Genomic DNA, 16,063 nt, shown 5'->3' on the forward strand with positions numbered 1-16,063 from the left:
TGAATAGAATGTGTACTTTTGGTGAAGAGGTATCTACTTCTTTTCTGAGCCCATTCTCTTATTTAATCATAATTTTCCAATGGGCCTGGTCTCTGCAGGTATACCGTGTGAGTGCAGCCAGCTAAGGAAGGCCATTGGGGAGATGGATAACCAGGTCACCCAATTGACAACTGAGTTAAAATTCATAAAAAATGGTATGTTCTTCTCAGTGTTTTCCTGTTTCCTCCTTTCCCACATGTCCCACAGTCCCTGTTCTCCTAAAGATTGAATAGCTCCTGAGTAATATTCCATATTATCGATCCTCTCTGCTGTCTGTATCTTATTTTTTGTGTGTGGTGTGCATTAAGTTTGTTTATAGAAATGCAAGTGCTCACTTTTCAGCACTGCCCTCCCCCGCAGCTGTCGCTGGTGTGCGTGAGACAGATAATAAGATCTACCTGCTGGTGAAGGAGGAGAAAAAGTATGTGGATGCCCAGCTGGCCTGCCACAGGAGAGGAGGGATGCTGAGTATGCCCAAGGATGAGACCTCCAACAGCCTGATTGCTTCTTACATCACTCAAGCAGGCCTCACGCGAGTTTTCATTGGGATCAATGACCTGGAAAAAGAGGGCAGTTTTGTTTATTCGGACCGGTCCCCCATGCAGACCTTTAACAAATGGCGGAATGGTGAACCCAATGATGCTTATGATGAGGAGGACTGTGTGGAAATGGTGGCCTCTGGGGGCTGGAATGACGTGGCTTGCCATATCACCATGTATTTCATATGTGAATTTGACAAGGAAAATGTGTGAGCAGGTGCCAGTGCTGCATGGGCAGGCAGCCTGTTTGAATCATTGCTTTTTATAGCAGTATTAGCAGTGCTGTCTCTGAGAAAGTGATGGCAGCCAATGAGCTGTACGTCTGTAAATAGAATAATTTCTAATAGCATTGCTTCCCATTCAGGGGTGAAAACTTGCATTAATTAAAGGGCCATTTCCCCAAACATTAGAGGATGGCACATGCTTAAGAGAAAGAAAGTATTTGAGGGGTGGCTATTTCTGAAGGAGTAAGGTTTTATTACCTGTATTGTAGCCAAATTGTTCATTATGTAATTATCGTTCAGAATTGCTCTTCCATAAAGCTCTTGCCTTTGTCCAAACTATAAATAAAATCTTGAAATAGTATAATATTTCAATACAAATAATGGCAGTAGGGTCTTAAAAGTACTACTTTCCTTTAAAAATCTACAATGGATAACAACCCACTTAACTTTGACCAATGTTTCTGTAAATTATATTAAAACATGGGTTCTTTTTCACTCTTATACAAATAAAAACAATTTTGCTTTGCTTTAAACTCAGATTTCAGGAAAAAGAAAAATATTTCTCCAAAGTATGCTACTGAGTGTGTGTGTCAATTTGTACTCTTAATTTCTTCATAACTGTATTACTTACCTCTTGTTCCATAACAAAGTGCCCCAAAACTCAGTGGCTTAAAATGAGAATATTTGTTATCTCAAAGTTTCTGTGGGCTAGGAAGTTGAATGACTTAGCTGAGCCTCTTACTTGAGCATATCATATCTGCTCCCACTGAGGAGGGAAGGATCTGCCTCTAACCTCAAATGTGGTTTGGGGCAGGATTCAGTTCCTTGTGTGTGGCTGAATTATGGGCCTCAGTTTCTTTCTGGCTTTTGGCTGGAGTCCACCCTTAGTTCCTTTTCACACAGGCCTCTCTACTGAACAACTCACAACATGGCAGCTGGCTTCATCAGAACAGCAGAGGACTAGAGGGAGAGAGACAGAAAGAGAGTATGAGCAAGACAGAAGTCAGTTTTTTATGTCCTAATTTTGGAATTGACATCCCATTACCTTTGCAATATTCTATGCGTTAGAAGACTGTACTAGTTCCAGCCTCCCAACATGGGAAGAGATTACAAAAGGGAGGGGACACCAGGAGCGGGGGATCATTGGGAGCCATTTCAGAAGTTATCATGGTAACTCAGACTTCTTCTTTTTGTGTATCAGAATCCCTAGTAAAAAGTAATGGGCATCCTCATTTTTTAAAAGAAGAAAGTGTATAGAAATGCACATACAAAGGAAGGCCATAGGGCATGTGGGGTGAAGGGGTGGCAAGAAGAGTTGTCCGGAGACAATTCCCCATGGTCTCTCGTGTTTCTGCACATCTTGCCAGTGATGTACTGATACCCTTTGTTCTGGGTCATCTTTTTCAGGGTGTTGCTAGTAAACAGTCTTGGAAGCTAAAGATAGTGTTTCCCTCTGGCAGGCATGAATAAAAATGTTTCCCTCTGGAGGAAAAAGCAGTCATACTTATTGCCTATTATAATGGTTTGGGTTTCCTAAGATCAGGCATCTTTGCCTGTAACTAACCCACTGCATGTGCAGGTGTGTCATTTGGCCCTCTTATTCCTGCATAAGCTGTGCAGGAATTGGGGCTCAGGAAACTGATGCAAAAATGCTGGTATTCTGACTGCTTCTACTACTGTGAGTAATAAAGATCAGTGAAACTGTGGCAAGCTAACCTGTTAGCTTGTGAACAGGATAAAATCTCAGGTTCTTCATCATTCATGACAAGATTTTCTTGAAACTTCTGTAGATTCAATGATCCATCCCATCAGAAGACCAAAGAAAACAAGTCCATTCAGGTACCATGTATCTGAAATGCCCTGTAGAGTTGAAAAGAGAAGTTCATCTTCACAGAACACTGAGCAGAATTAAGTAAGTGATATACAGTTTAACCAAAGTTGTTCAACATTGTCTGTGAGGTTTTCCAAATTTACTTGATAATGAAATAGGCATTATCCAGTCTTTTGAGTACAGTTAAACTAGCTGAGTGATCATTTTTGGCCCTTTCCCCCTTTTTCCCCCTCTGAATATATTACAAAAAATTAAGAACAATTCACTGCCAACTTCTGAATGACTGTAACTGGAGAGGAAGGGGGCAGTATTGACTGTAAGAGTCAGAGAAAACTAGAAAGCTTCCAGGAGGAGGGAGAAGTCTTTGGGTTCTGGAGTAGGCTTAAGGAAGTAAAATGGCCAAAGCAGCAGATCACCTGTTTTATATTCCTACTGGAGCTCCCACTACCCTCTCAGCCGGGGGAGTTGCTGGGGGAAAGAAGAACCACGGGCATAGAGAATGGCTTTGACAGGACTATTAGGGCAGCCACAGGCCCCCTACCCAAGCCTGCTGTCCTGGCAGCCCCTTCAATGGCCCAAGTGTCCTACTTCTGACCAGGTGGATGCTTCATTCATTCCAGGGCTCGAAGCTCATGCAATGTGGGGTTCCTCTTCAAGAAAAATAATGCAATATGGTGATTGCAATAAGGCCTTGGAAGTGGCCTGGGCAAGCGAGAGGTCCTGAAGCTTGATTTTCAACAGCATCAGGATAAATCCATCTTTGTCAAGCAATTGCTTTAAGTCACCCCAGGAACCATAAGCTCTTTTAGTTTCATGGTGGAAAGTACATAAATCTAAAATAGGACGAATCATGTAGGGGAGGAAGTACCCAATCTGAAGTGTGTTGACCTGCCTTCTACTTGGTGCTTTTCCAGGCGTAGAGTGCAATCTGGGTAAGTCCTTTCACCCCTCAGGATTTCAGTTTCCTCTTATTTAAAATGAGGAAGTTGGATGAAAACACTTCTGTGATTTAATATAACCTTTCAGATCACACATGAAATTGGAGGTGAGCTTAGCTGTCACATCAGGCTCTTCCTTATAGCTTCCTCTGTTAAGCTTTATTTGGGGGAATTTGTATTGACTTTAACTACAGTAAAGGCACACAGCTGTTGTTTGTACCTGGGTAACATACCTTTATATGATCATGATTGTTTTTAAGCAAATTTGATAGGCTGTAAACAACTGGACATAAAGTAAAAAAACATTGCCCTTAATTTAATTTCCACTTTACTGAAAGAGACCTATATGCAGGCTGTGAAATCTGTTCTCCAAAGTGAGAGGGAAATGATTGGGTTGAGAAGAGACCCAGGATTTATTAGGTGCTGCATTGAGGCATGACCAAAAAGCTGGTATACGTATATATGTTTTAGGGCTCTACATGGAGTGTGGGCTGAGATGAATAAGCACTGAGATGTAGCCTGGGGGGCTGTTCGGCAGGTGTCTGTGGATCTGTATTTCCATACTGCCATCCAGTGGTGGAATGGAGAATCTGCGTCTGCAACAAAAACACAGGTCTGCAGAGCTGAGGAGGAGTTTAAGGCAGGTTAAGCTGTTCAGTTACACAAATACTTGTATCCAACAGGGGTTCTTTTGGATGGTGTGTGCGTGTGCGTGTGTGCATGCGTGAGAGAGAGAGAGAGAGATATGCAGAAAGAACAAAGACCGGGGCAGAGAGATAGAGGAGGGAACTGGCCTTCTAGAACAAGGCAGAGGAGGTGACAGAGAATTTCCTGTGGTGCCATAGCCTACAGAAAAAAACTCCAGCCATTTAGAGCTGACAAACAAAAGACTAGTCAGGAAATAACTGGCCATTCTGACTGTTGCCAGCAAACATAAGCTCCAGGAAGGGGAATGGGACTGGCCCATCTCTCTGTCCCCAGAGCCCCTGCAGCACGTGGCACAAAAGCCCATGAAAGGCTGGAATCCAGGGAAGAACGGAACTCAGGTATTTCCTCACGGGCAGGCGAAATTTCCTGATTAGATGTCCTGTGGCTCCCTTCCTCCCTCAGGTGCCTGACGACCATTCATCTAGACTGAAATCTCCCGCTCGCAGTCTGCCCACATGCCAGATGACTTTGATTACCGGTTTGGAAAGCGTGCCCCCCTTAGTTCTTCGTGTGCACAGAGGAGGGGCTGAGGGGTGGCGGGAAGGTCTGGGGCACCAGGTCCAGCCTCATTCAATTCAGCAGAGGTGGACCAGGTGGGGGAAGTGCTTCTTGGCAAGAAGATCCGAGTTTGGCTATTTTATGCAGAAAGAGTATTTGTGGAAGCATTTGGGGAGTTCACAGGTATTTTAGAAAGACTGGAGAAACATTGGATGCTGTGTGTTTGAGAACAAAACCCATACATCATCCTGCAGGTTGGGCCTGGTGAGGACACCTGCTGCTGGGCACAGTAGGTGCTGTCGCCAGCTGGTGGTTGCTGTTGCGGTGGAAGCTGGCTGTGGCTGCTGTCTCTGCCCTTCACTACTTCCCATAAAGAGGCTGGTGTGTGTGTTTGTGTGTGTGTGTGTGTATGTAAATGACAGTTGGGTTTCTAAACCAGGTTTCCAGGGCGACTTGGTATGTCCCCACTGGTTGTGCCCCGTACAAATCAGTGGTGCCATTTGTTGGCCGCTGTTATGACCCTAAGGAATGTTAAAGTAAAATGAGGGAGAGACTGGGATCAGGGGGTCTGAAGCTTTAGCAGTAAAGACAACAGACAACTTTATTCTTAACTAGTTTCTGCTTATATACTGCAGGGTTTACGTGACTAAAAGCGTGCATACATTTCGTGATAAAACAGAATGCCTACTTTTCAGTGTATTACTCCCTACATACAAGAGATAGCTAACAAGACCTTGGGGTTCAAGGAAAAAACAAACATCCTCTCCCTCTCAGACTGTCCTCCAAGTAAGCAGATAACAGTCTCCACAGTTTACTGCCGAGGCCACTCTGAAGCCAGTCACTCTCAATAAATTCCACAGGTTTTCTATTAACCCTTGGCGCCTACATTTCCCCCTTTTTATTTTTTAAGTTGAGGTGACTGTGCCTGTCGTAGGTTGCCCTTAAGCTCTGAAGGAAGGGTCTTACCCGTCATTGGCCACCAGTCAAGAGCTAAAGCTTATTTAAGGGAGGAGTTCAAAGCCTTTTCAAACAATACGTTGAGAGCTTGTGTTTGTTTATGACTACAAGATATGATAGATAGCAAACAGTGCTTCAGGACACTTAAGAGAAAAAGAAATAGTAAGAAAAGTAAAATTCCTATTCCCAATATTGTCAAAAAATGAGAAGATTTCCACCAATAAATAGGATTAAGATTTTTTAGCTCTTGGGTCAGTGATTGTATAACATCATCTCCATCAGTTATATGTCAATTACTCTGAGATATTTCTTTTTTTTTTTTTTACATGGGCAGGCACTGGGAATCGAACCTGGGTCCTCTGGCATGGCAGGCGAGCATTTTTGCCTGCTGAGCCACCATGGCCCTACTCTGAGATATTTCTAATACTCGGTTTTGTAATTTTAAAATATTGAGACTTAAACTATTTGAATGCCCCAAAAGATGCCTTTTTACCTTTTCCCATTCTATTTCAGAGTGATTATATCTAAAAGTGGTAATACAAAAATTGCTCTCATTCTAGTCACATTTTAAACTTCGTAAAAAATTTAAATGATACATTTGATCTCCAATATGAACCAATGGTGTCTCTATTATTAATTTGCTCATCAATGTGAGATAGATTATGCCACAGTTCACTGGCATTTTTATCCCACTCTCTAACATAATACTGTGTCTGTATAGCAACCACAGCCACTGTGATAGTTCCAATGATTCCAATGACAGCTGCAATAGTGAGTCCAATTAGTCTCTTAGTCCTTTTCAGATATTCTTTTGCCAAATGGATCAGGACTTGTGTTTCTGGAGAGGATTACCAGGATCTTGATATCTGCACTGGCAGCATACCTCTTCTTCTCCTTGCTGCTATAATCATCTCATTTTCCTGCAACATAAATGCTTGGACACAAGTGAATAGAAAACAATTCTCACAATTAAAAGTTTGATTTCTTATATGCTTATGACTTTTAACAAATACATATGGATTTCTAGTACATATTTGCATATAATATTTATAGCTGCTATTTAAAGAGAAGTTATAGTTATTAGAATTTGCTATAAAAATTGATCCTGGTCCTAGGAAAATTTTCCATAAATTTTTCTGATTAATGTTATATTTATCATCCCATGGATTTGGCACAAATCATCCTCTATGTATTAAACTCTGATTTAGCTTGCCTGTCCATATAGTCTCAGTTATCTTCAAGTTAGAGATGGGAGGCCCCACAGGGGCCGCATCTCTTACAATTCCATAGGAATCATTAATTATGATAACTGCTCAGTCCATATGACATAACTGCCATCCATCTCAACTTTCTTTTCCATTTAACAGGCAAATATCATTTGATCCATAGAGTTATGGAGGGATATACATATAAGTAATTATGAGAATCATCCTTGATCTTAAACCATGTACTTTGATTATTTGTTGTCATACATGGTAATTCATTACTTATGCATATGGGTCTTTCTAAAAATGGAAGAGTTAAATTTGACATCATTTTTCCTTCTTCCTTAAGTAGTTTTGGAAGCCTTGAATCTACTGGACCTGGGAATCCTAAACTAGTATTCAGATATTTTTGTAAAGTTGGATCTGCCCATGTTAGGGCCTGCAGCAGAGGTGGGTTAGGAATATACACCCAATAAGTATAATTATGTCCCTGTCCTTCAGCAACTAAAGTTGTATGTCCTATAATGTACATTACCCATTTAGTTATTTTCGTCAGGGTCGACATGTCTGGGTTTTATTCTTTTCGAGGGAATCCAAACTGAGGTTCCATCATCTGTAATGATAAGAGTAAATCCCCTATCCCACATCTTTATCATGCCTGGTTTTCATAAATCATCCTTAACATCTTTTCAATAGATCGGCTGCAGCTGCAGTTCTGTTTGGGTTATATTACTTTTCTCTTCCAAATTACTAAAATGTTGTTCTGCAGGAGTCTGTGATGAATTATTATAAATGTTTTAAAAATTTAAAGTAAACAGTGCTTTTGCTAATTGCTCTTTTGGTGTACTTATTTTCACATCATCCTCCTCCTGATCTCCCCCTTTTTGTTTTATGAGCATAGACCTTAGCATCTGGTTGGGGTCATTCAATAATTCATTGCCCAGAGGGATTATGTGGAATTCCTGTGATATGAGTAATATGAAAAGTAGTATAAAATTTACAAAATTGCTTCCCTATATAAGCAGGACCATTATCCGTTTTAATAGATTGAGGGCATCCCATAACAGCAAAAGCATTAAATAAATGTGATCCAACATGACAGAAATGTTCTCCAGATTGTGCGGTAGCCCAGATGAAATGAGAAAAGGTGTCTATAATAATATGTACATATTGCATTTTACCAAAACGTGAAATATGAGTAACATCCATTTGCCATAATTTATTTGCTTTTTGATTTTGAGGATTAACCCCTGATGCAAATGGGAGTGCATTTAAAGGTCCACATGTTGGACAAGTCCTAACAATGTCCTGAGCTTGCTATTTAGATAAAGATGGAAATTTTTTTCACAACCTTTTGCTATTAATATGAGTCAATTTGTGAAATATCATGGGGTCTTAAATTACTTCTACAAGAGTATCTGCTTGATGATTTTGTAATGATAAAGACCTTTAAGATTAGTATGAGCTCTTATATGCATGATAAAAAAGAGGATTAGTTCGACTTCTGACTAATGTTTGTAAATGTAAAAACATTCGGGACAGTTCATCTCCTTCAAACAAAGAAGCTTTCTCAATGTAACTGCTTGGCAGACATCCTTAGAATTAGAAACAATATTAAGAGATTGTGGAAAATTTTGCAATACCTGAATTACAGCTGCTAATTCAGTACGTTGGGCTGAGGTATAAGGTATTTTCTAACTTTTGTTTTCCCCTGGGGTGACATATGCAACCTGTCCATTATTATTACCATTAGTAAAGACGGTAATAGCTAGCAGGGAAGCCCAAACTATTTTAGACAAAATCCATTGTGTTCTTTTTAGAAATTGTGAAAGTTTGTTTATTTATTTATTTATTTAAAAAAATTTAACAAACGAACAAAAACATTTCTAACATATCATTATTCCGTTCTAAATATATAATCAGTAATTCATAATATCATCACATAGTTGCATATTCATCATTATGATTAAGAAATTGCAAAAGTTTTGACATAGGCGATTGATTATTAATTTGTCCTTTAAAATTACTTAATGCTATTTGCCAAGAGGTATTGAAAATAAATAGACTTTGAATCTTTCCCTTTGTGAGATCACACACTATGCGCTTAGGATTGTGACCTCTTAATTGATAACATCTTTGGTGATCTTTGGCTATTAAAGAAATGATTTTTTGCAAATATGGATTTAAACATTTTTGTCAATTATTTGGTAAAAAAAATTATTTAAAAATACCATCTTGCCAAAGTAGGCCTGTGGGAAACTGCAAGGAAAAGAAAATAATAAAATCAACAGGTTTTTCTAAATCTATTTGAACAAGCTGTCCTTTTTGAATGCGTTGTTCAATGAACTGTAATTCTTGTCCAGCCGTAGTTAACTGCCTTTTGCTTAATAAATCAGAATTTCTTTGTAAAATATCAAACAGGTTCTGTAACATATAATTTAGAATGCTTAAAGTGGCTGGTACCAAAAATGAAAGCAGAGTGTCAATAATGACATGTACCCATAGTAAATGACCAGATTTTGTAAAATTAATTCATTAGATTGATTGAAAATGAATGCAGAAATGAGGATTTTTTTAATAATTGGTTGTGAATTTTTGGTAATTTTAAATTTGTTGCATGTAGTCTTATGATATTTCCCCACAATAGTGGCCAAATTCCAATTTGCTTACATGACCGGACCCAGTTGGGTCCTCTGGGAACTGGCTAGGGAACAAGAGGAGCTTCCTGGGACATAGATATCTTTATTAAAGTACACCTCTTTCCAGGAGGATAGCCAGTCCTCCCAGCTAGGGTGCACATTTTAACTGTTTCTTTTCAAGGTCATGTGATAGCAACATGAGCTGCATGTAATGGCAAGATCAGGTGAATAGAGCAGACGCCACAAGTATATTTTTTCCTTGCATTCAGCCCTCAAATTTGATCTGTTCCCGATTTAAGTCATGATTATTTTGGGATAAATTTAGTTTATACCTATGTAGTTTATATAAACACTGGATAAAGCATTAAAATATTTTGGCTTAAAGGAATTTAAGTATTTATATGATTTGAATATTATTTAGTGAGTAATAGATTCATTTACAGCAATATTACTTAGATTAATAGATTAAGCCACCTGGTCTGGGGCAAGAAAAGAAACACTTTTTTGCCAGTATAATGATACCCAGAAGAAAATCAGTGTATTTTATACAGATAATGACATGATAAAAGTTAACGTAAGCTAGTTTGATAAAACACAGACTCTTTGCCTTTTACACTGATTATCTAGAAAAAAAATTTTATATCTTTTCTTTAAGAGTCCAAGAAAACATTTAGACTCATTAACTCTTTCTTGATTTTGACCATAATTTCCATTTTTATAAACCCTCAGCAATTATTACATTAGTTCAGGCTTTGTCCTACATTTTTCTCATTTTGTAACAGTTATTCATTTTGTCTTAAGATAAAGCAATTCTTTTTCCTATTGATAAAAATATCTTTTATATTTTTCATGCTTGTAATTATTTTAAACAAATATTTTACCACACATAATTACCATCAAAATTAGATTTGTTAGAATAATGTTAAATACTTAAAATACTTTAGTGAATGTATATTTGAAACATCAATATATAGTTTTTAATGAGAATTTTCAGTTTTAAATTTCTGAAAATATATTTCTTTTTCAAATATGAATAGGAGCTAAACTCATGGCTAGTTTCCAAATTGCTATTTGTCGAGGATCTAAGTTACCAAAAGGAGATGGAGCTGCCATTCTCATTCCTTGTCACAAAATTTTATTTGCGGCATTGGTATAAGTTTCAGTAGAATAATTATTTAGATTAAACCAAGGTAACAACAGAATACTTTGAGTCAGAACTACAATCCTGAATTGCATACCCGTTAGGGGACCAATCTGTTACAATTCCATAGGAGCCATTAATGAGTACTGACTCTTGTTCTGCATTGATCCTATTAAATACTTTCTGACTCAGGTGTATATGAATTTTTATATAAAGGCAGCTCATTAAAAACAAGTTCAGAAATTAAATATTTTTTCTTGCTCTGCTAGAGGTATGGTAAAGAAGCAATCTTTTAAATCTATCATAATAATAGGAAACATTGTGGCCTTGAGGCTGAAACCAATAACAATACTTCTGTACTAAAGAAAAGAGCTCTAGTGACTCTGAAGTCTTCATTGAGACCCCTGTAGTTTCTAACAAAGTTTTCAACACACGAATATACTCCTCCATTCGCCTGCTATGATTTCCCATTTCCCTGATGCTACAAGGAAATTAAAATTACTTTAAACTTTAAAAGACTTACAACAATGACCTAGGTCTGTTCCTGTGGCAAATCCTCAGCATCCGGAGACACTCAATTTCCTTGGCTACTTTAACACGAAAGCGGAGTAGTACCTTCTTAGAGTCCCTTCGTGGTCGCCATCTGTTGTCCGCTGTTATGACCCTAAGGAATGTTAAAGTAAAACGAGAGAGAGAATGGGATCAGGGGGTCTGAAGCTTTAGCAGTAAAGACAACAGACAACTTTATTCTTAACTAGTTCCTGCTTATATACTGCAGGGTTTACGTGATTAAAAGCATGCATACATTTCATGATAAAACAGAGTGCCTACTTTTCAGTATATTACTCCCTACATACAAGAGATAGCTAACAAGACCTTGGGGTTCAAGGAAAAAACAAACATCCTCTCCCTCTCAGGCTGTCCTCCAAGTAAGCAGATAACAGTCTCCACAGTTTACTGCCGAGGCCACTCTGAAGCCAGTCACTCCCAATAAATTCCGCAGGGTTTCTATTGACCCTTGGTTCCTACAGCCATTTATATAACTACAGCCCACACAATCACACATGGTATCTTTGTGCTCCAGCTACAAAGGAGGCTGGGAAAGCAAGCATTCTTTAGCTTCTAGGGTGGGAGGAAAGCTCTGCTCGCTAAGGATGGGGAGAGTGTATCAGTTTGCTTTTGCTGTGTAACAAATGTCTCCAAAGCTTAGTGACTTTTAACCACAACCATTTATTTCATTCATGATACTATGGGTCAGCAATTAGGACTAAGAGTGACTGGGTTCTTCTGGTTTTGGCGGAGCTCACTGTGCATCTCTGGTCAGTGACTGGACTGCTGGAAGCTGGCTGGTCTAGGATGCCTCTGTTGGGAGTCATGATTTCTCATGTGATTTTTCCATGTGCATCCTCATCCTCAAACTACCCAGCCTGAGTCCGCTCATGCGGTGGCAGCAGAGTCTTGAAAAGGGTAGGTGGAAGCACGCAAGTCCTTTCGAGGCCTAAGCTCAGAAATAGAACACCGTTGCTTCTGTCACATTCCACTGGCCAAAGGAAGTCAAAAGATGAGCCCATTTTGAAGTAGATTCCATTTCTTTTTTATAAAATTTTATTTATTAATTTAAAAAATTTAACAACAAATGAACAAAAACATTCTTAACATATGATCATTCCGTTCTACATATATAATCAGTAACTCACAATATCATCACATAATTGCCTATTCATCATCATGATCATTTTTAGAACATTTGCATCAATTCACAAAAAGGAAATAAAAAGACAACAGAAAAAGAAATAAAATGAAAACAGAAAAAAAAAAGATTATACACACCATACCCCTTCCCCTTCCCTTTCATTGATCACTAGCATTTCAAACTAAATTTATTTTAACATTTGTTCCCCCTATTGTTTATTTTTATTCCATATGTTTTACTCCTCTGTTCACAAGGTAGATAAAAGGAGCATCAGACACAAGGTTTTCACAATCACACAGTCACATTGTGAAAGCTATATCATTATTCAATCATCATCAAGAAACACGGCTACTGGAACACAGCGCTGCATTTTCAGGCATTTCCCTCCAGCCTCTCCATTGTGTCTTGAATAACAAGGTGATATCTGAAGTAGATTCCATTTCTTGATGGAAGGAGCTGCAAAATCACATTGCAAAGGGGCATGGGAACAGGGAGGGGTGGAGGATGGTGGCCCTTCTCATGATCTGCCACTCATGGAAGGAAGATCAGATGTGGCCAGAGACAAAGACAAACGTCAGTTATGGTAGAACATTGGGAGAAGAGGGAAGGGCACTGTGGTGGCTTAGAGTTGTGTACCCCAGGAGAACATGCCCAAATATTAATCCATTCCTGTGGGTGAACCCCTGGTAAATAGGATCTTTGGATGAGTTTACTTCATTTAAGGTGTGACCCAATGGAATCAGGATGGCCTTATTATAGAGAAAGCCACAGCGAGAAGCCACTGGGAGCAGCCAGTAGCTGTCAGTGGAACATAATAGAGAAAGGGGAAGAGAGTGCCATGGGCATTGCCACACAACAGAAAAAAGCTAGTGAACCTTAAAGATTTCTGGCCAGACAGAAGACACTGACCCTGGGAGGAGGCAAGCCTTCTAGCTTCTCAAACTGTGTGCCAATTAATCCCTGTTTTTTAAGTCCACCCAGTGTTTGGTATTTGTTTTAGCAGCTGGGAAGCAGAAATAGGCACTCCAGGTAATTAGTAAGGGATCTGGCGTGTTTTAAACTAAAGGGAGACCATCCTGGTTGGACCAACTTGCTGGCAACTCTTGGTCCCTTTGCCTCATACCTTGAAGATGTGTCAAGCACTGTGAACCAGTATAGGTCCTTTCTCCTCAGAATCCCATCAGAGTTTGGCATGAAATTACGACAGGGTGTGCGTATAGAAGTCTGCAGTTTCTAGCATTGCCCTTGGCTCAAGTACAATGGCATGGTGTGGGGTGCTTTCTGGTGATGGTACCTCTGCTGACAGGCCATCCATGTAAGGCTCTGTCCAACTTTGGTGACCAGGAGGGGACCACCTTTCTTTCTTTCATCCCATTAGCAATGGCACAGGACAGACCTGAGTGTTCTAGTTTGCAAGCTGCCAGAATGTGTCATACCAGGAATGAAATGGCTTTTTTTTTTTTTTTCACATGGGCAGGCACTGGGAACCGAACCTGGGTCCTCTGGCACAGCAGACAAGCGTCCTTGCCTGCTGAGCCACCACGGCCCGCCCGGGAATGAAATGACTTTTAAAAAGGGAGAATCCATCAAGCTGCAAGTTTATAGTTCCAAGGCTGAAAATATCCAGATTAAAGCAAGGGTATGAAAATGTCCAAATCAAGGCAATAACAAGAGGCCACCTTCATCAAGAAAGGCTGATGTAGTTCAGGGTTTCTCTCTCAACTGGAAAGGCACATTGTGAACTTGGTGACGTCTGCTAACTTCCTCTCCAAGCTGCTTGTTTTCTTGAACCTCCCCTGGGGGCATATTCTTTCTTCATCTCCAAAGGGTCTCTGGCTGCATGAGTTCTCCTGGGTCTTATGACTCTGCTGCTCTCCAAAATGTTTCCTCTCTTAAAGGATTCCATTAAACTAATCAAGGCTCACTTGGAATGGGTGGAGTCATATCTCCCTCTAATCAAAGGTTAATAGCCACAATTGGGCATGTCATATCTCTGTGGAGATATCTAATCACATTTCCAACCTGTGGTGCTGAGTAGGGATTAAAAAGAAGGGCTGCCTCCCCAAGATGGATCAGGATGAAAACATGGCTTTTCTAGGGCACCTAATCCTTTCAAATCAGCACATCTTGGATGAAGGTCAAACTTCAAAATGTCCTATTTATCTTTTCAGTACCCTGCACCTCAAGTCCCCTCCTCTTACTGCTGGACCACAGCTGTCAGTTGGTTCTAAACCTTTCTTATCCCTCATCTTCCAGCAGACTTTGCTACCCGCATTAGTTACCTATAGATGTGTTATACATTATCTCACAACAGAAACAAACAATACACATCTGTTACCTTCTATGGTTTCCGTGGGTCAGGGATTTGGGAGCAGCCTCACAGCATGGTTCTATCTCAGCAACTTTTGTAAGATTGCAGCCAGGAGGTGTTCAAGGATGCATTCCTCCAGAGGCTGGCAGAGGCTAGAGGACCATCTTTCACGGTGGCTCCCTCACTTGCCTGGCAAGTTCGTGCGGAGTGGACTGGTGGCAGCAGCCTCAGTTCCTTGCCATATAGATCTCTCTATAGGTCTCCGCTTGGCCTCATGACAAGGCAACTGGCTCCTTCAGGGTGAGTGATTCAGGGGCAAGAGCTGCAATGACTTTTCTGACTTAGCCTCGGTCACACCAGTCTGTCATTTCTGGAACATTCTAGTGGGTATATTGGTCACCTCTGCTCAGTGTTGAAGGCCTTTATGCACGGGTATGAATATAGGAGGTGAGGATTGCTGGGGCCATCTTGGATGCTGCCTACAACGCAGCCCCTGGCTTATCCCTGGTTAATGTGAAAGCTAATTAACTTGATTCTGAAATTCAGGTTATGATTCTAATGGAAGCAAGGGAGCTCAAAACACATTCCCTACCATGAGTAGGGCATGAGATTTTGTTGGTTTGCCCAGAGGGATGCCCCAATAAATCCTAGAGTGATTTGAGCAGTGAATAAAAAAGTATTTGCAAAGTCCCCTTCAGGGAATGGTGAGAACAGGGAAAATTCAACTTCCCCAAGTTGAATTTTTGATATTCTCACAAGCAGTGCAGACAACCAAAGCAATAGGCTGAGTCCCCAGTCTTGTGGTTTGTTCATATGAAACTTAACCCCACAAAGGATAGGTTAAACCTACTTAAAATTAGGCCTAAGAGTCATCCCCAAGAAAACCTCTTTTGTTGCTCAGATGTGGTCTCTCTCTCCAGCCAACACAACAAGCAAACTCACTGCCCTCCCCCTGCCTACATGGGACATGACCCCCAGGGGTGTGGACCTTCCTGGCAATGTGGGACAGAAATCCTAGAATGAGTCGAGACTCAGCATCAAAAGATTGAGAAAACCTTCTTGACAAAAAGGGGGAGGAGTGAAATGAGACAAAATAAAATGTCAATGGCTGAGAGATTCCAAACAGAGTCGAGACGTTATCCTGGAGGTTATTCTTACACACTAAATAGATATCACCTTGTTATTCAAGATGTTATGGAGAGACTGGAGGGAAGTGCCTGAAAATGTAGAGTTCTGTTCCAGTAGCCATGTTTCTTGAAGATGATCATATAATGATACAGCTTTCACAATGTGACTGTGTGATTGTGAAAACCTTGTGTCTGATGCTCCTCTTATCTACC

At 40.1% G+C, this 16,063-nt stretch overlaps 2 protein-coding genes across 8 annotated transcripts in view; both read left to right on the forward strand.

The window, feature by feature from the left end:
• Positions 1-1,335, forward strand: part of COLEC11 (collectin subfamily member 11) — an 88,411-nt gene extending 87,076 nt beyond the window's left edge. For 2 of the 4 annotated variants that reach the window (XM_077153105.1, XM_077153103.1), the window contains 2 exons: positions 99-194; positions 382-1,335. In XM_077153105.1, coding sequence (XP_077009220.1) covers positions 99-194; positions 382-791 — 506 coding nt within the window. In that variant the 3' untranslated portion in view covers positions 792-1,335. The remainder of the gene's footprint in view (positions 1-98; positions 195-381) is intronic. The other 2 variants (XM_077153108.1, XM_077153104.1) reach the window with 1 other exon arrangement.
• Positions 1,336-4,345: 3,010 nt separating this feature from the next.
• ALLC (allantoicase) overlaps positions 4,346-16,063 on the forward strand; it is a 101,975-nt gene continuing 90,257 nt past the window's right edge. Inside the window, exon 1 of one of the 4 annotated variants that reach the window (XM_077153099.1) lies at positions 4,346-4,617. In XM_077153099.1, the coding sequence (XP_077009214.1) occupies positions 4,524-4,617 (94 nt within the window). In that variant the 5' untranslated portion in view covers positions 4,346-4,523. The remainder of the gene's footprint in view (positions 4,618-16,063) is intronic. The other 3 variants (XM_077153094.1, XM_077153097.1, XM_077153102.1) reach the window with 3 other exon arrangements.

This window comes from Tamandua tetradactyla, chromosome 3 (genome assembly GCF_023851605.1).
Source record: "Tamandua tetradactyla isolate mTamTet1 chromosome 3, mTamTet1.pri, whole genome shotgun sequence".
Taxonomy (NCBI): domain Eukaryota; kingdom Metazoa; phylum Chordata; class Mammalia; order Pilosa; family Myrmecophagidae; genus Tamandua; species Tamandua tetradactyla.